This window comes from Haemorhous mexicanus, chromosome 23, assembly GCF_027477595.1.
Source record: "Haemorhous mexicanus isolate bHaeMex1 chromosome 23, bHaeMex1.pri, whole genome shotgun sequence".
Taxonomy (NCBI): domain Eukaryota; kingdom Metazoa; phylum Chordata; class Aves; order Passeriformes; family Fringillidae; genus Haemorhous; species Haemorhous mexicanus.
This window is the reverse complement of record NC_082363.1, coordinates 5,067,926-5,086,469: the sequence shown is the minus strand read 5'-3', so window position 1 is coordinate 5,086,469 and position 18,544 is coordinate 5,067,926. Positions and strand designations below refer to the sequence as shown.

At 54.8% G+C, this 18,544-nt stretch overlaps 1 protein-coding gene across 1 annotated transcript in view; it reads right to left on the bottom strand.

The window, feature by feature from the left end:
- The window catches only part of LOC132337793 (multiple epidermal growth factor-like domains protein 6), a 47,878-nt gene that overhangs the window by 6,032 nt on the left and 23,302 nt on the right, over positions 1-18,544 (bottom strand). The window contains exons 10-27 of the mRNA XM_059866684.1: positions 17,722-17,853; positions 17,497-17,625; positions 15,382-15,510; positions 15,162-15,296; positions 13,402-13,536; positions 10,952-11,077; positions 9,922-10,053; positions 8,997-9,125; positions 8,245-8,376; positions 7,850-7,978; positions 7,171-7,299; positions 6,577-6,705; positions 5,747-5,875; positions 4,836-4,964; positions 3,097-3,225; positions 2,164-2,292; positions 1,406-1,537; positions 1,042-1,170 (exon numbers count right to left, since the gene is read on the bottom strand). Of these exons, the coding sequence (XP_059722667.1) occupies positions 1,042-1,170; positions 1,406-1,537; positions 2,164-2,292; positions 3,097-3,225; positions 4,836-4,964; positions 5,747-5,875; positions 6,577-6,705; positions 7,171-7,299; positions 7,850-7,978; positions 8,245-8,376; positions 8,997-9,125; positions 9,922-10,053; positions 10,952-11,077; positions 13,402-13,536; positions 15,162-15,296; positions 15,382-15,510; positions 17,497-17,625; positions 17,722-17,853 (2,343 nt within the window). The remainder of the gene's footprint in view (positions 1-1,041; positions 1,171-1,405; positions 1,538-2,163; positions 2,293-3,096; positions 3,226-4,835; positions 4,965-5,746; positions 5,876-6,576; positions 6,706-7,170; positions 7,300-7,849; positions 7,979-8,244; positions 8,377-8,996; positions 9,126-9,921; positions 10,054-10,951; positions 11,078-13,401; positions 13,537-15,161; positions 15,297-15,381; positions 15,511-17,496; positions 17,626-17,721; positions 17,854-18,544) is intronic.

The following is an 18,544-nucleotide window of genomic DNA, read 5'->3' as shown; positions in this document are numbered from 1 at the left end:
TGGGAGGAGAAGGAGCCCTCCAGCCCTTCCCTGCTGTGCCATAGGATTATGGAATGGTTTGGGTTGGAGGAGAGCTTAAAGATCATCTGTTTGGGAGGTGGGAGAGGGAAAGTTTTGCACAGCACTGGAGCTGAGTGATGGGATGAGAAGGAGACTCCAGTCCTGCCCTACTGTGCCATAGGATTATGGAATGGTTTGGGTTGGAAAAGAGCTTAAAGATCATCTGTTTGGGAGGTGGGAGAGGGAAAGTTTTGCACAGCACTGGACCTGAGTGATGGAATGAGAAGGAGACTCCAGTCCTGCCCTACTGTGCCATAGGATTATGGAATGGTTTGGGTTGGAAAAGAGCTTAAAGATCATCTGTTTGGGAGGTGGGAGAGGGAAAGTTTTGCACAGCACTGGAGCTGAGTGATGGGATGAGAAGGAGCCCTCCAGCCCTGCCCTCTGCCATAGGATCATGGAATGGTTTGGGTTGGAAGAGAGCTTAAAGGTCATCTGTTTGGGAGGTGGGAGGTGGGAGGTGGGAGAGGGAAAGTTTTGCACAGCACTGGAGCTGAGTGATGAAATGAGAAGGAGACTCCAGTCCTGCCCTGCTGTGCCATAGGATTATGGAATGGTTTGGGTTGGAAGAGAGCTTAAAGATCATCTGTTTCCAACCCCTCTGTCATGGGCAGGGACATCTCCACTAAGCCAGGCTGCTCCAAGCCCTGCCCAGCCGTGGCTGTACAGCAATACAGCCAGGGCACGGTGTGTCAGGAGAAATCACTTTATCATAAAATAAACAGAGCAGGAAAACGTTTCTGTGGCTGAAGCAGACAGCAAACACGGTCATCTGCAGGCTCCTGCCCTGGGACACAGCAGGAGGGCACTGCTGACAGGACAGGTGGACAAAGGACACAGGGAGCTTTTCCCAGGAGTCAGTCCTTGGTCTGCTGCTCATCCCTGGAGGGTCAGCAGCCTTTCTGCGGGCAGGGTCTGCCTCTCCCACCCCTGAGGAGGCTCCCCTGCTTTCCCAGCCCCCGTGGCTGGAGCAGAGCTCACCGATGGCGCAGTCGGCGCCGATGAAGCCCGGCGGGCAGTGGCACATCCCCGTGGCACTGTCACAGCGTCCCCCGTTCCTGCACCGGCACCGCCGCTCGCAGTCCCGGCCGTACCAGCCCGGGGAGCACTCTGAGGGGACAACAAACAGCGGCTACAAACGCAAGGAGAAGGTCCAGACAGCCCGGGAAACCCAGCAGGTGGATGTGCATGGATGTTTCAGCTGGGAGGAGGCAGAGAGCTCTGCCTGTGCCAGCCCCAAAGTGCCCAGAACTCAACTCACACACACACACATCCCTCACGGCAGCAGGATCTCAGGAGGGCACAGCCAGCAAAAGGGACGCAGTGGGAGCAGAGCAGGACTCACCCAGCTGGCAGGCAGGACCGTGGAAGCCAGGGGGACAGACACAGGCCCCGGTGACAGGGTGACATTCCTGGGTAGCCCCGGAGCACTGGCAGATCTGAGCACAGCCCTCCCCAAAGGTCCCTGGCAGGCAGGCTGTGAGGAGACAGGGCACCAAGGTGGCTCAGGAGCCATCCCACCCCTCTCTGCAAGGCTTTTTTTAAAACATTTTATTTTAAGCCAGGATTTAGAGAGCCTTTTATGGCAGTAAAATTCTCCGCCACCCAAAAAGCAAAGGGACTCTCGTGCAAAGGGTTCATTCACTCCAGGAAATACTTGGATTGAAAGGAAAGGCAAGTACTTAAAGGCATTAAATGCCTTTTGCTGTGCCAGCCCTTCCTGCCCTCACATTTCTGCAAGCTCCACACACAGACATGGCAAATCCAGCACTGTCCTCCGTGTAAGGAACGTGCTCACACACCTCTGTCTCTTCCAGACTTGCTCATACCCACAGGAGCTCATTTTAACAGCCATTTATTGCTAATCCCCTGACTAAATACCCAGCTCTGATTTCCCACTTGGCTCCCTCTGCCCTGCTAACACTCCACAGGCATGCACCCAGCTGCCAGCCTGGGAGCTGCTCCCTGGCACAGCTCTGCTCTTGGGCTGTTTCTCCTTGTTTATCTTTTTTTCCCCTTCTATTTTCTGTAGGAATGGCTTGGCCCACCCTGTTCCCAGAGCCTGCCAGCAGGGCTGCAGGAGGATCATTCCCATCTCCGTACGTTTTTCACATCCAGAGCCGGTCAGTCCTGGCGGGCAGCCGCACTGGCCGGTGACATGGTGACAGGGCACTCCCAGGGGACAGCCACAGCGACTGGCACAGTTCTTCCCAAAGAAACCTGGCAGGCAGGCTGTGGGAAAACAAACAGTGGGATGTGAGTCTGCTGCTGTTGGAGCTCTGGAGAGTTTGAGACTTTCTGTGCTGACCCCCAAGAGAACACTGCATTGACTTGAGGCCCTGGAGAAAACTTCCAAAATTGATTAATAGCACTGGGATTATGGGTGTGGAGTTGGTTAGAATTGTGTAATATCACATGGTGGGAAACTTAAAACTTGGGGTTTTAGAATATAGCGATATATATAAAGCAAGATGGAGGTTTTAGGGTGGAGGCTGGTCCTCCTTTATGTTCTTCTCCATGGGTTTGGGTGGTTTTGTGTAACTGGACAGAAAAGCCCACATTGAGGACTCTGAGGGATTGGTTATTGGGTTAAAAGTGAAAATAATTTAGGTGTCATATCTTAATTGGATAATTTAGCTTTAAAAGACCTTGTAATGAAAGACAGTTGGCCATTTTGTGCCTTGCTGATGAAAGGCTGCAGAACTCACTGCTGTGAGGCTGCAACATTGATAAATAACAAACACCTGACTCTGAACATGAACCATTCTCTCAAGTGCCTTCCCAACCTCGACAGAGGGAAAAGGAAGCTGAAAAGGGGCATTCTGCCTGGATTTAAGTTGTTGCTATGCCTGGAAGGCACCAGAGCCTCCTCTGAGGGGCTCCTGCCCCAGTGCTGAACCAGCCCAGCAGCATCTTCTGTCACAGCCTCAAAATATTTTGCCACTGTAATTCTCATGAAAAATGAAGTTTCCCTTTTCCCAGGCTCTGGAGCAGCAGATGCTCCCCTGGTTTCCCTCAGCCAGGGCAGTTCCTCACCTTTCTCACAGCGCCGGCCCCTCCAGCCCCGGGGGCACTCACAAGCTCCGGTGACGTGGTGGCACGAGACGTTGTCCCCACAGTCACAGAGCTCCTCACAGCGTGCCCCAAACTGCCCCTCCGGACAAGCTTCAGGGGTGAAAACATAGCAGAGAGGACAAGTTGCACAAAAAAAGTGACTTTGGGGGGGCTTTTTCCCAGTGGTTCCACAGCTGACTGGGTCTGGATCTCATGCACACACAGGCAGCTTGAAATACAGCCATGGGGAGCTGACAGGACCCTAGCTTGGTTATTTTTAAACAAAAACAACATAATTTCTACCTTTTGGGTGGGTTTCTTCATTAATTTATATTGGAAGAAATTCCAGAAGTGCTTTACACTGCCTGGTGCCCCGTGCTGCTGAGGCTGTGTGGGGTTCTGGGAGCATGTGACAATGCTGGGAGGGGACACTGTCCCTCAGGATGTGGCAGGACCCAGTGAGGTGATTTGTGTGGCCAAGTCTCAGCTGCCAGCAGAGCTGTTTACAGCCTCCTGAAGGGAAAAACATCCCCAGCAAGAAGCCTGAGAGTGGCTGGTGGCAGCTCCCTCGTGCCACAGCTGCCAAGTGCTGCCACTGGACTTCACACCCTGATTTAAGGACGTGCCAAGCTGAGGTGTCATGACCCAGAAGGGAAGAAGCCTGTGGACCTCTGCTGGGTGTGCTGATACCTGGTGAGGTCCCTGTCACTGCTCTGAAGGCCAAGAGCTTTTTCAAACCCTTCCTCATGGAAAGGAGATTGCCAGGTGTTGGTTTTCTCAGCTTTTCCAGAGATGGGCCAATTGAGAGGTGTTTTAAAAGATTTTATTCTATTATCAATCATTGAGAGAGAGATTGAATTAGAAATAAGTTTTAAGAATTCTTTACAAATCCATTTTCCACAGCCAGGGTCTAATGACACAGCAGACATGGAGCCACCAAGGGACAGATGCCATGGTCTGCTGGGGCTTGGCACCCAAGCCAGGCCCTGAGGGTCAGTCTGAAACAAGGACACACTGAAGGAAGATGGAAAGGGGACAGTCCACTGTTAGCCCTAAAATAATCCTGGCAGAGGAAGGTCCTCCCTTGGTATTTTAGTTTCACCAGGCAGGGTTGCTGCCCTGCCTTCATCCCTGCTTGCAGCCTGTGGTTTTGCACTGATGCCTGGGGGTCTGTGCCTTTGGGAATCCCATCCCCCTCCCACCAGCACTGGGTGGAAAACTATCACAGGGTGGAAAACTTAGAGTTTGGAATTTTAGACTTTGTGTACTGACAGACTCTGACTCCCAGGAGAGCACTGCATTTGAGCTGAGCCTGTGGAGAAGCTTCCAAAATTGATTGGTAGCACTGGGATTGTGGGTGTGGAGTTGATATGAAGTGTGTAATATCACAGGGTGGAAAACTGAGAGTTTGGGGTTTTAGAATATAGTAGGAGGAGGAGGCTGCTCTGGGTGTGCACCAGCACTTTCAGGACAGCCCTCAGATGACAGGAACCAGGTGGGGTGGAACTGGATGATCTTTAAGGTCCCTTCCCACCCAAACCCCTCCATGATTCAATGGAAGGAGAAAGGGCAGAGCAAAACAGGGGCACAACCAAAACCACAGCACTGCCAGCTCCCTGCTTGCTGAAATTGGATTTCCTGTCTTTGCTTAAGCCCCCAGACCCTCCCTGTGCAGCACCAGGTGCTGGCAGAGCCACAGTGCCCAGATCAGCCCCCCTTACCTGTGTCACACTTGTCACCGGTCCAGCCGGGCTGGCAGTGGCAGTGCCCGGTGTGGCGGTCACAGAGCCCCCCGTGCTGGCACTCACAGCTCTGCTGGCACTCCAGGCCGTGCTGGCCCTGGGCACAGGCTGGCAGGGGACAGGGTGAGACACTGCCCTGCTACCCACCCTGCCAGCTCCCACCCTCCCAGCTCCCCACAGGCGCAGGAAGGACCGAACACCCCAACCCCTCACACGTCACCTCCAACCTCCACAGGAAAACTGGTGGAGCTCTGGATGCTGAGAATTTTAGACTTTCTGTACTGACAGACTCCCAGGAGAGCACTGCATTTAACTGAGGCTGTGGAGAAGCTTCCAAAATTGAATGACGGCACTGGGATTGTGGGTGTGGAGTTGATTAGAAATGTGTGATATCACATGGTGGAAAACTTAGAGTTTGGGGTTTTAGAATATAGGAATATATATAAAGCAAGATGGAGGTTTTAGGGTGGAGGCTGGTCCTCCTTCTTTACCATCTTCTTCACTTTCTTCTTCCTGCTTCTCCATGAGTTTGGGTGGTATTTTGTAACTGGACAGAAAAGTCCGCATTGCGGACTCTGAGTGATCCATTATTGGGTTAAATGTAAAAATAATTTAGGTGTCATTTCTTAACTGGATAGTTCAGCCTTAAAAGACTTGTCACAAGGGACAGTTGGCCATTTTGTGCCTTGCTAGTGAAAGGCTGCAGAACTCACTGCTGTGAGGCTGCAACATTGATAAGAAATACTAAACATCTAAGCCAGAACGCAAACTATTCACGAAAGTGAATCCTGACACCGACAGAGGTAGAAAAAGGAAGCTGAAAATGGGCAGAAAAGCATTCCAAAGCAGGCCCTGTCTGCCCCAGAGCCATTTCCCAGCTGTTTCCTCACCCAGCTCACAGGCCAGCCCTGTCCAGCCCGCAGGGCAAGCGCAGGTCCCCGTGGCCGGGTCACAGGTGCCGCCGTTGTGGCAGAGGCAGCGCTGCTGGCAGTTCTTCCCATAAAACCCTGCTGGGCAGGCTGAGGGACAAACAGGACAGACATCCCCATCAGGACACAGCTCTGGAGGCTTGTGCCATGCTGCCAGAGCCGTGGGTGGATGGTCTGGTACACAGCAACACCGATTTTGATGCAATGACAACTCGAGGTGTGTCGCCTGCTCAGGGAAGAGGCAGCAGCATTCTGCCCACCCCGAGGAGTGGCATTGCTCCCCGTGCTGGCAGGGGAAGCAGGTGCTGTGGGAAGGGTCACCCTGCTGGGGTAGAGGGGCTGTGGGAAGGGTCACCCTGCTGGGGTAGAGGGGCTGTGGGAAGGGTCACCCTGCTGGGGTAGAGGGGCTGTGGGAAGGGACACCTTGCTGGGGTGAAGGTGCTGTGGGAAGGGTCACCTTGCTGGGGTGAAGGTGCTGTGGGAAGGGTCACCCTGCTGGGGTAGAGGGGCTGTGGGAAGGGTCACCTTGCTGGGGAAGCAGGGTATGGGAAGGGTAACCTTGATGAGGAAGGAGGTGTTGTGGGAAGGGTCACCTTGCTGGGGAAGCAGGGTGTGGGAAGGGTCACCTTGCTGGGGAAGCAGGGTGTGGGAAGGGTCACCTTGCTGGGGAAGCAGGGTGTGGGAAGGGTCACCTTGCTGGGGAAGCAGGGTGTGGGCAGGGTCACCTTGCTGGGGAGGCAGGGTGTGGGCAGGGTCACCTTGCTGGGGAGGCAGGGTGTGGGCAGGGTTACCTTGCTGGCACGAGGGTCCCGTCCACCCCTCGGGGCAGAGGCAGTGGCCGCTGACGTGGCTGCAGGTGGCGTTGTTGAAGCAGTGGCAGGTGTGGCTGCAGTTCTGGCCGTAGCTGTTCTCCGGGCAGGCTGCAGGGGAGCAGAGCAGGCAGGAGTGGTGGGCACTGGGTGGGAATTACAGCAGCCAGGCTCCTGCCAAGCCTCCCCAGGGCTGGGAGGGGATGTGTCAGGGGTGGTTGGCTGCTCTGTAAGGGGGTTTAGTGGGGCTACAGGGAAATAATGTGACATCCAAGCAGACACTGCTACCATCAGTGTTACATCCTTCATCTATTTGGAAGCAGTTTTGCTGGATGCCCAAGCCTTCATTGCATCCAATCACAAATGCTCAGACAGAACCCAAATTAAATTCCACACAGAGAAAAACACCAGTGGGGAATGAACAACCCAGAACTCCAGTTCCCATGACCTGGCAGCAGAGACAGCCCTGGCTCCAGAGTGCCATGGAGGACAGGGTGGGCACCTCCCACAGACACCTGCCCTGGGCACAGACACCTGCCCTGGGCACAGACACCTGCCCTGGGCACAGATGCCTACCCTGGGCACAGCGGGCACCAGTCCAGCCCGGGGGACACTGGCACTGTCCTGTCACAGGGTCACAGTGGGCACCATTCAGGCAGTCACAGGCTTGCCGACACTCCAGTCCATAAAATCCATCAGGGCAGGCTGTGGAAAACAAAGGAGAAATCCACACAGAATGCAGAGCTGGAGCCCTACCAGTGGGAAAAGATGCCTGCCCCTAGGTGGCCTTTGTGGCCAGTGTGAGGCTGCACCAGTGGGACAGTGCTGCTGAGGGCAGCAGATACTGGATGCAAGTCCACTGTGGACATTCCAGGTACAGGAGAGGGCAGTGGTGGATCAGGAGAGTGATGGCTTGAGGTTCCTGACCACGGAGAGGCTGCTGGGGGAGCTGGATCCCTGCATTCAGGGATCCTCCAAGAGGCTGCTCCAAGACCCTGTGTGCAACATGTACCCACTCAGGCGACCACAGCAGCTGTGCAACCACTGGGTCACCTATTATTTACTTTTTCATAGTCTTTTTTTCCCCCTAAACCTTTTCCCCCCAGAAATAAAACCAGAGGCAGCAGCTTGCAGTCTTGTTGTTCCCCCCTTGGCTATCCTGAGGAATTCTCTTTGCTGTAACGGGATGACAAAGTCAGACAGGGAGCACAAACCCTCTGGGATGGAGGCCTGGTGCCCAGGGTCAGGTACTCACCGTGCTCACAGAAGGTTCCTCGCCAGCCTGGGCTGCAGGTGCAGGCCCCACTGACGTGGTCACAGGTGGCTCCATTGTCACACTGGCACTGGTGCCGACAGCTCAGCCCAAACCACCCCTCTGGGCACTCTGAAAGAAATGAGACTGAGGAGTCTGTCCCTTCCTGGGTCCCAGAGAAGCTATCCTAAGGCAGGAGCTTGGATTCTGAATGGAATAAAGATATCTGACAGCTGAACCCACAACCATTGGGCTGTGCCCCTTACAGGTGTGTACCCACCTCACCCTGGGGACTGGATCAGCATCACAGCCAGCGAAGGGGACTGGGCTGGAGCAATGCCCTTCCCTGGGAGCCCTGCAGGCCCTGGAGGGTGAGGGGCAGGCAGGGCAGCACTCACTCTGCTCACAGTGGGTGCCCGTGTAGCCGGCCTCGCACAGGCACTGCCCGCTCTCGGCGCTGCAGCTGCCGTCGCTGTTGCTGCAGTTGCAGGCGTGGGCGCAGTCAGGGCCCCAACGCCCCAGGTCACAGGCTGGAAAAACACAGCAGGAGCCCATCACTGGTGAGTACCTGAGAGCATGGCATGGGCACAGCGCTGCCTTCACCAGCGGGCACAACGTCCCTTGGGCAGAGGGACAAACACATCTGCAGAGAGGCCAGAGGCACTGCCAGCACCAGACAGACACAGCAAAGAAACCAAAAGGATTTCAGAGAGATTTCCCTGGCAGAGGCAGGAAATCTGCCAGGGATTTCCTGCATGAAGATGAGAATGGAGAGATGGCACAGGTCAGAGTGGCCCAGGAGTGAGTGGCTCCCAGAAGGAGCAAAAGGCTAAACTGCTAAAACCAGGGCAAGAATCCTTCTCCAACTGGTCCCAAGCTGCTCCAGGGCCTGGAAAAAAGGCAGCTGGAAATGTTTGGTAAGCACTGTGCACACGTAGTGTCATTGCTCAGCCAATGAAGACCCGACGCACAGAGACCAGAGGCACTGCCAGCACCAGACAGACACAGCAAAGAAACCAAAAGGATTTCAGAGAGATTTCCATGGCAGAAGCAGAGGAAATGTGCCGGGGATTTCCTGCATGGAGACGAGAATGGAGCGATGGCAGCATAGCTTGGCACGGGCCGAGGTGGCAGAGCACAGATGCTGTACCTCGCTGGCAGTGGTGCCCCGTCCAGCCGGGCGGGCAGCTGCACGTCCCCGTCACCGGATGGCAATGTCCCTCGTTGCCACAGCTGCAGCTCAGCTGGCAGGCGGGGCCGAACCAGCCGGGCGGACACACTGCCAAGGGAAACAGGGAGGGACTGCAGGTGGCTGCGGGAATCCCGGCTCTGGGCGGAGCCGCTGGGTACCGCGGTTCTCCGGCAGAGCTCTCACACCCCGAGTGCAGGGGCTGAACGCGACAAGGGGCTCGGCATCTTTCCTTCTTTTCTCCTGCTGCAGAAGTTACTACAGTGGAGATGGGGCTAGAGGGACTTTGAAGTCCCCAGGCTGCACCCCAATGAGTGAGGGAACAGAGATGTGCACAGTGCTGAGCGTGGCACTGCTTGGTGGGTCACTGGATGCTCCAGCAGATGCTCCAGCTCAGCTGAGATACCCCCATTCCTGCTGGAGATGAGCCTGCACTCCCCATCCTGCCCATCCCAGCCTGCACTCACCATCCTGCACTCACCATCGTGCACATCCCAGCGTCACTCCCCATCCTGCCCATCCCAGCCTGCACTCACCATCCTGCACTCCCCATCCTGCACTCCCCATCTTGCACTCACCATCCTGCACATCCCAGCCTGCACTCCCCATCCTGCACTCACCATCCTGCACTCCCCATCCTGCACTCACCATTCTGCCCATCCCATCCTGCATTCCCCATCCTGCACTCCCCATCCTGCACTCCCCATCCTGCACTCCCCATCTTGCACTCACCATCCTGCCCATCCCATCCTGCATTCCCCATCCTGCACTCCCCATCCTGCCCCCCCCATCCTGCATTCCCCATCCTGCACTCCCCATCTTGCACTCCCCATCCTGCACTCCCCATCTTGCACTCCCCATCCTGCCTACCCCATCCTGCACTCACCATCCTGGCAGCGCTGCCCGGTGTAGCCAGGTGGGCACAGACAGGCTCCGGTGGCGCGGTCACAGCTGGCGTTGTTGGCACAGTCAGGGCAGATCTCCTGGCAGCCCGGCCCCCAGAGACCCTCAGGGCAAGCTGGAGCGTGAGCAGACAGAGAACACACAGCACAGGGATCAGAGCTGAGGTGGCAGAGGGAAATGTGAGACCTTTTGGGCTCCCTCTGGCCAGCAGTGCTGTGCTCATGCGAGACGTGGATTTTGTTCGCAGCACGTGGCTACCAGCGAGCACAGCATGGCCCTGCCTGCTCCACAGGCACTCTCTAAGTGCTATTCTGAGCTCACTCCAGCATTTTCATGCCAATTTTGGATTTGCAGCCACTTGCAGGGAGCTCCAAGAGCTTCTCAGTGGGAAATGGTGCTGCTGGCAGAGGGGCTCCACAGCTGCCGTCACACCATGGACAGCACATCAGTCACTGCTCCACGACCCACTGGGAGTTGCAAAGAAGGAGCAAAAGGCTAAACTGCTAAAACCAGGGCAAGAATCCTTCTCCAACTGGTCCTAAGCTGCTCCAGGGCCTGGAAAAAAGGCAGCTTGAAATGTATGGTAAGCACTGTGCACACGTAGTTTCATTGCTCAGCCAAACTCTTAGGAGCAGGACATCTCCATGTGACTAATACCTTCCAGCTGCTGCAATACTGCAGAATCATGCAAAACCTTTCAATTTCAGACTCTCTAGTTTTCCAGCAGTTAAAGAGTAATCTGGTGAAGGCAATTAAAAACATGCATCAATAAAGAAAGGTTCCTCTTCTACACTGAGAACTGCAACAACAAAAAACATCTTCATCTTTTTCATCATGTTGTTTAAGACTCACCATCACAAGCCGCAATTTTCTCTAATTTTCCACAAAGATGATTCTAACTGCAGTGGGTGTTTTCAAAATGAGTTTTAGTAAAAGAAAAGCAATAGGTCTACACCTACATCCCTCCCTCCACACTGAAATCCCTGAGAGTTTGCTCTGCTGCCCGTGCTCACCTTGGGCACAGTCGTGTCCTGTCCAGCCAGGTGGGCAGTGGCACTGCCCCGTGCTCCTGTCACAGGATGCTTCTCCACAGGCACAGGGATGCTGACAGCCTGGCCCAAATGTCCCCTCAGGGCACTCTGTGGGAGAACAGCAGGGTCAGAACATCCCCCTCCAGATATCCAAGAGCATTTTACCAACCTAGCCCTGCAGGCTGAAAGAGCCTCTGGGTTTTTGGGGGATTCCCACAGCTGTGAGAGGTACCCACCTGTGCTCATGGTTTAGTGGGCATGGTGGTGTTTGCTCAAAGGTTGGACTTGGTGATCTTGGAGGTCTTTTCCAACATTAGTGATTCTGTGAGCCTGGGTGTGACCCCTCTGTGAGCCACTCTGGTCACCTCCAGCATTGCCCTGGTCTGCCTGCCTGCTGTGTGTCCTTTCAACAAGTATTTCTTTGTGCAAGAATGACCACTCACATCCTCAAAAACTGAGGCCAAACTGATCTGCAGTCTTTGGACAAGGACTCTGCCCAAGCCACCCTGCTGTCTCTGGGCTGGGGTGCAGGACACCAGGGTCACAGCCCCACACCAAACCGCCCCTTGGCTTTTCCAAGGTGCTCTGAGGATTTTTACCTCCCTGGCTGAATGCCTCCAGGATCTGAGCACCAGGATTTTAAGAAGCAGCCAGGTTTGCAGCAGGACACAGATGGAAATCAGGAAAGAAGGAACATCCTCATGCACAGGAGGAAGAAGTGCTTTTCCTTCCCTCTGCTCTGGATGCCAGCGTGGTTCTGCTGATCCCAGCTCGCTTTGATCTTTGCACCCCGTGCCACAATTTAGCAACGAGCTGCTGACGTGCAAACTGAGGGCCCCAGAGCAAAGATCCCTAAATCCTCTCTGGGTCCCCCATGAGAGCTCCAGGCTCAGCAAAGCCAATGTTCTGAAAAGCTTCAGCAGAGGGGAGCACACGGGCACTGACAAACCGCGGAGGAAACGCAGCGCCTCCGTTTCCAGTGACACAGTGGAGTTTTTGTTATTCCTCCTCTTTGCTAATTGATGGCAGATGTTTGTCTTCACCCTTTAATAATTTCCAGATCCGAACAACAGCCAAGAGCCTACTATTTCTATACAAATATTTGTGTTATTTCCTGTGACTCCCCCCTACAGCCTTCAGCTCCTTTCTTACCCTTTATAAAAATATCCTGAGCGGGAGCACCCAGCCTGACAAGGCTCCAGGGGCTCCAGGGGCCACAGCATCCCCCCACACGGGGGGCTCAGGGCACTCAGACCCTGCCAGGGAGCACAGCCCTGCAGGAGTTGCTCCCACCTCTCCTTCCAGCACTATGGGAGCAATTGCATTGGGGTTTTTGCTGCTTTCTACAGCTCTTGTTCCATCAGAGATGGGGCTCTGCACCACCACCCTTTGCTGGCAGATAATGAGGCTGATGGTTGCAGCTTCTGGGCTGGGGTGAAGCAGTGCTTGGCTGAACATCAGTTAGTGCAGAAACCCCTGGGATGCTCCAATCCAAATCCAATGCTGGCCACTTCCAACCTCTCCATGCAGCGCCTTCTGCTGCTGCAGTCTGTCTCCAAGTGCCCAACTTTTTGCATTTTCTGCAGGTCCCAACCAGCTGAAGTGGGTTCAGGAGGCCCCAGCCCCACAAGAGCAGGAGTGGGTTGACTTTTCAGTCGCCACTCAGCTCTGTGGTTGGCAGAACTTATTCTTTTCCAAACGCTGTGTTCATATTTTGTAATCATCACCTCGGGCCAATGACTCACTGCCTTTAGGTTCTCTCAAAGCACCTTTGTCTGCCCAAAGTGAAGCTCTCTGGCACACAAACCACCCCCAGGATCTTGAAATCTGCACCCTCAGAGCCTGAGTGTTGGACACAGTTAGACATACACAGAGCTGGGCAGCTCAGTCACCATCCCATCAACTGGCCCTGCATGGAAGAGCACAAAACTGCTCTAGGAGGCTCATACAGAGGCAGAAGTTTGAATCTTCATGTAAATTAAATGCAAAATACTCCTTTGCACTTGCAGATGAAACAAAGTTTTCAACAAAAAATAGAGAACAGAGCAGAAAATGTGATAATGTTGTGCTAGACAGGGATTGCCTGGAAGGGAAAAGACATCAAGGCCAGGGAAAGATAATTTGATCCCAATCACCTCCATCTACCCACCCAGAGATGTCCAGGGGCAGGGTGAAGAGAGATCTCGTTCTACTTTTGTGAATCAGGCTCATTTTCTACCAGGAATTCTCGCTCCCACTTTAAAGAGGCAGCAGCATCTCACAGAGACCTGTGGATGGCAGCTCCTGTGTCCCCTGAAGTCTCTGCTGGCCACCCATCAGATCATCTGGAGTGGGCTGGGGCTCTCAGGGGATTCTGGAAGTGGTTTTGTGTCATTTTGTGAAGCAAAATGCTGAGGACTGGTGAGTTTCCAGCACACACAGAGCTGCCTTACCTTGGTCACAGTGCTCGCCGTGGTAGCCTGGGGGACACTCCTTGTGACACTCCCCAGTGACAGGGTCACAGGGCACTCCTGGAGAGCAGCTGCACTTCTTCTTGCAGCCATCCCCATAATAGCCAGGGTCACAGCCTGTGAACAGCCAGAATTAGAGAGAAAGAAGCTCTGAAATGACTCCTTGCCCCCTGGGTGCTGAGCACCCTTCCAAGCTCCACCACCCACTGTCACAGCTGTCCCACCATCCCTGTCACAGCTGTCCCCATCAGCCACTGTCACAGCTGTCCCACCATCCCTGTCACAGCTGTCCCACCGTCCCTGTCACAGCTGTCCCATCATCCACTGTCACAGCTGTCCCATCACCCACTGTCACAGCTGTCCCACCATCCCTGTCACAGCTGTCCCCACCATCCCTGTCACAGCTGTCCTTACCATCCCTGTCACAGCTGTCCCACCATCCCTGTCACAGCTGTCCCACCATCCCCATCACAGCTGTCCCACCATCCCTGTCACAGCTGTCCCCACCACCCACTGTCACAGCTGTCCTTACCATCCCTGTCACAGCTGTCCCACCATCCCCTGTCACAGCTGTCCCACCATCCCTGTCACAGCTGTCCCACCATCCCTGTCACAGCTGTCCCCACCACCCACTGTCACAGCTGTCCCACCATCCCTGTCACAGCTGTCCCACCATCCCTGTCACAGCTGTCCCCACCACCCACTGTCACAGCTGTCCCCACCCACCCCACAGCTCCTGCTGACCACTGAACGTGGCTGAGTGTGAGCATGGTGGTGCTCCTGAGTGAGCAAGAGGTGAGACAGCCTGGGAGGGTGGAAAGCAAGCAGAGCTTTCCCCCGAGGAAATTAATGGGGGAAGGAGGCCATGGGAGGAGAAAGGGGGAGGGATTCTGGGGGATTCGTGGGGACAGAATGACACCAGTGTGAGTGTGGATCTGCTGAAGGGAGGGAGGGCTCTGCAGAGGGACCTGGACATGCTGGATAGATGGGATAAATCCAGGGATATGAGGTTTAACAAGTCCAAGTGCTGGGTCCTGAACTTTGGCCACAACAATCCCTGCAGGGCTACAGGCTGGGGACAGAGTGACAGGCAGAAAGGAACCTGGGGGCACTGATGGACAGCAGCTGGACATGAGCCAGCAGTGTGCCCAGGTGGCCAAGAAGGCCAATGGCTCCTGGCCTGGCTCAGGAATGGTGTGGCCAGCAGGAGCAGGGCACTGATTCTTCCCCTGTGCTGGGCACTGCTTGGGCAGCATCTCGAGTGCTGTGTCCCCAATTTAGGAAGGACATGGAGGGGCTGGAGCGTGTCCAGAGAAGGGCAACAAGGCTGGGGAGGGGTCTGGAGCACAAGTCCTGTGAGGAGCAGCTGAGGGAGCTGGGGTTGTTGAGGCTGGAAGAAAGAAGGCTCAGGGGAGATCTTAGCATTCTCTACAACTCCTTGACAGGAGGGTGCAGCCAGGGGGGATCAGCAACAAGAGCACACAGCCTTAAGCTGCACCAGGGGAGGTTTAGGTGGGACATTAGGAAGAAATTCTTCACAGAAAGGGTGATTGGGCATTGGAATGGGCTGCCCAGGGAAGTGGTGGAGTCACCATCCCTGGAGGTGTTCCAGAAAAGCCTGGATGCGGCACTCAGCGCATCCAGGTCTGGGTGCCAAGGTGCTGTTGGCCCATGGGTTGGGTTTGACGGCCCCAGAGGTGTCTCCCAAGCCAGCTGGACGTGTGACCATGTGCCCCACTCACTGTCCTGGCAGCGCTGGCCGCGGTAGCCGGGTTTGCAGCGGCAGGAGCCGTCCCTGGCGTCGCAGTCCCGCGAGTTGCGCTGCAGGCACTGACACTCCTCGGAGCAGCCGGCCCCAAACACCCACTTGGGGCACGCTGCAGGGAGAGGGAAGAGCTGGTCAGCCAAGGGCAGAAAGCTCCTTCCCAGAAAGGCTGGGGTTCAGGGGTAATCCGAGCGTACCCAGGTGGCAGAACCGGCCGTACAAGCCGGGATCGCACAGGCAGGCGCCGTAGATCCGATGGCAGTGACCCCGGTTGGCACAGTTGCACTTCTTCCTGCAGTGCTTCCCGTAAAATCCCTTGGGGCACCCTGGAAACAGAGAGAGGTTTCCTGGGAAGATGAGCCAGTTTCAGCAGGTCGTTTTAATTGAGAGAAACACGCCAAAAACAGAGCTGTGCTCAGTTCTCAGAACCGGAGCAGGGATGCACCGAGGGAAGGGATGCAGCCAGGGGGAGAGAGATCAGATTCCCTGCACCAGCTCCAAATCAGCTGTGCAGCGTCACAGGGGATGTCACTTTGTGGTGCTCCAGGGCACCCATCTGCTCTGCACTCAGTCACCAGCAACTCTGCTGGCTGGGACAGAAATAACCCACCCACAGGGCTCTGAGAGGTCAAGGCTGTCCTCCGTGAGAAAGCAACCCACGAGGCTGCTCTTGTTGAAAAGCCACAGGGATATTTGCACTATTAAGTGAATAAAATTATTGTTTTTTCTGTTATGCTAAAGACCTTGATATTGGAAGCACATGGCACACAGGCTGTGTCAGCAGAGTGCTCTGGCCAGCAGCTGCCCAGCAGCACGTGCCTTGTCCCTAGGAACAGAGGAGCAGAGGAAATGCCACCTTGAGACAACAGAGCAATTCTGCATTGTTTATTTTCATTTTACCTTCCTGTTTTCTCTCTGTCCCCCTCAATCACCTCCTTCCTACAGAAAGAAGAGGTTGGGGTATCTCTTGTGTTCATTTGCATTCTGCTTCACTCTCCTCCTTCAGTAATAGTTCCCATATGCTCCCGACATGTGACTGAAGTCCTTTTGTCTGAATCTCTGATTGTCTTCCTCTTTCTGGTTTCCAAATTATGTCCCCCAAATTTTAACCCTTTGGGAGCAAGAAATGAGCACCACCAGCAGTGACACCTCCTTTGGGTACTCTGGGTACTTTGGGTAACTACTGCTGTCACAGCTTTCCAATGCTTTGGGTGGAAAATACCTCCACAGTTTCCACGGAAATTAAACATGGAAGTTGTGGGGTTGACATTCTTTCCTGTGTCTGCCACTGAATGCCCCATGAAATAGAGATCTCTGTCCCCAGTCATGGATGAGCAGTGAACAGGGACTGCAAAGGTCTTTGAGTGCAAAGACAGAACACCTGTTTTGTGGGGGAAGAGTGCCATTTACCACTCCTTTTGCTGTTTAAAATGACATTTTTCCACACAAGACTCAGTGGCTGATGTAATTGGAACAGGAGTGTGCTCAAGCTGCTCTCTCTGGGATTGTTCAACAAGAGAGCTGAAAGATGCTGCTGATGAGCAGCTACAGAAGGAGGGAACCCCACAGGAAACACTTCCAGGCTTCAGAGAAGCACGTCTGGGACATCTGAGAGTGGCACCAGTGATGGCCAGACCAGCCATTTATCCAGTGATTGTTGTGGTGTGTTTTTACTCCTAATGGTATGTTCTGTTATTGCCCAAGGTAATGGTTTGGTCCAAATTACACCCTCCCACCCCACTGTCAATCTATCCTGAGATCCCTGTCAATCCTAACTGGCGCCAACCCCCTGCCTGGAATTCCTTTTCAGAAATCCCCTAAAGTTCAATATCCCATTAGTCCATGTGACCCAAAGCCCTCCCCTACCTCCCTCATTGGAAGATGCTTTTGTGAGCCCTGCCCTTTACCCCTCACCAGGATATCTCCAATTAGCTGCTGATTTATCCCCTCCCACAAACTGCCCCCATTAAACACCCCTACACACCCACCTTCTGTGTCTTTGGTCCCTGACCCTTCCATGGAACAAATCCTTTTGGAAACCATTCTGAAGACCTCTCCCTTATCCTTGCTCCTGCTCTGGACACTCACCAACCTGTGCCACAGAGTTTAAGCCCTCCAGCTGTATCCCAGCCTGTGCTGCTTTCAGGGAACAGCCCAGAAAGCTTTTCCGGGAACAGCCCCTCTCCTCCTGGCGCAGGAGCCAGCTGGGGAAAATCCATCACTGCATCAAGTGATGGCAAATCTCTGCAGGAAAGAGGAGGCCAGGGATGGCCCCCAGCAGCACAGAGAGGGTGAGGGGATGCTGCACTCACCATCCTGGCAGAGCTCTCCAGCCACGCCGGGCGGGCAGCGGCAGGCGCCGCTGGCAGGGTCACAGGTGCCGCCGTTCTGGCACCGGCAGCTCTGGCTGCAGTTGCTGCCGAAGGTGCCAGCTGGGCAAGCTGGGGAGGGAGAGGAAGATGAGGCTCAGCCCGGCCACAGCCTCGCAGGGCTGCCCCCAGAGCACAGCCTGGAGCAGAGGACAGAGCTGCACTCACTCTGGTTGCAGAGCACGCCGGTCCAGCCGGCCGCGCAGAGGCAGCCGCTGCCCTCGGCGCTGCAGGTGGCTCCGTTCTGGCAGTCGTCGCAGGTCAGGCTGCAGTCAGGGCCAAAGGTGTGCTCCAGGCAGACTGCAACGAGAGGCACCACAGGTGAGAATCCCCCCGAGGCTGCTGCAGCACCCTGGGCAATTTGGAGCCTCCCCATGTGGAGGCTGCTGTTCAAATTGCAAGGCAATGTGTGTTTTCTATTTGCCATCTGTTAGAGGTGTGGCAGTTGTCTTCTGTTAGTTGGGCAGTTTTCTTTATCTTTTCCACAAACAATCCACCCTCCGGGGAGACATCTGCTGATAACAGGCCATTGAATGTCCCTGCAGCATCCCATTGGGAGATGTGAGCCCAGAGGGAGGAGCCAGGCATTCCTACCTGGATAGAATCTGAGATTCTGGAACACCAGCACAGCTTCTCCACTGGATTTCCCAGAGGAACAGCAGCTGCCTCTGCCCCTGGACCTTCAGAGGAAGACTGCACCCTTCTCCAGGATCCCTGCTCCAGCAGAACCAGCCCTGGCACTGCAGGAGGGCTGAGCTACAATTCCAATGGCACTGCTGCCAGCACCCTGACCCACAGGCTGTCAGGCTGTGCTCTGGCTCTGGCAGTGTATTTTGGTTTACTGCATTGTTGTTTTTTTTCTTCCCTATTAAAGAACTGGTATTCCTGCTCCCATATTTTTGCCTGAAAGCCCCCCCTTAATTTCGAATTCATAACAATTTGGAGGGAGGGGGATTTACATTTTTCCATGTCAGGGGAGGCTCCTGCCTTC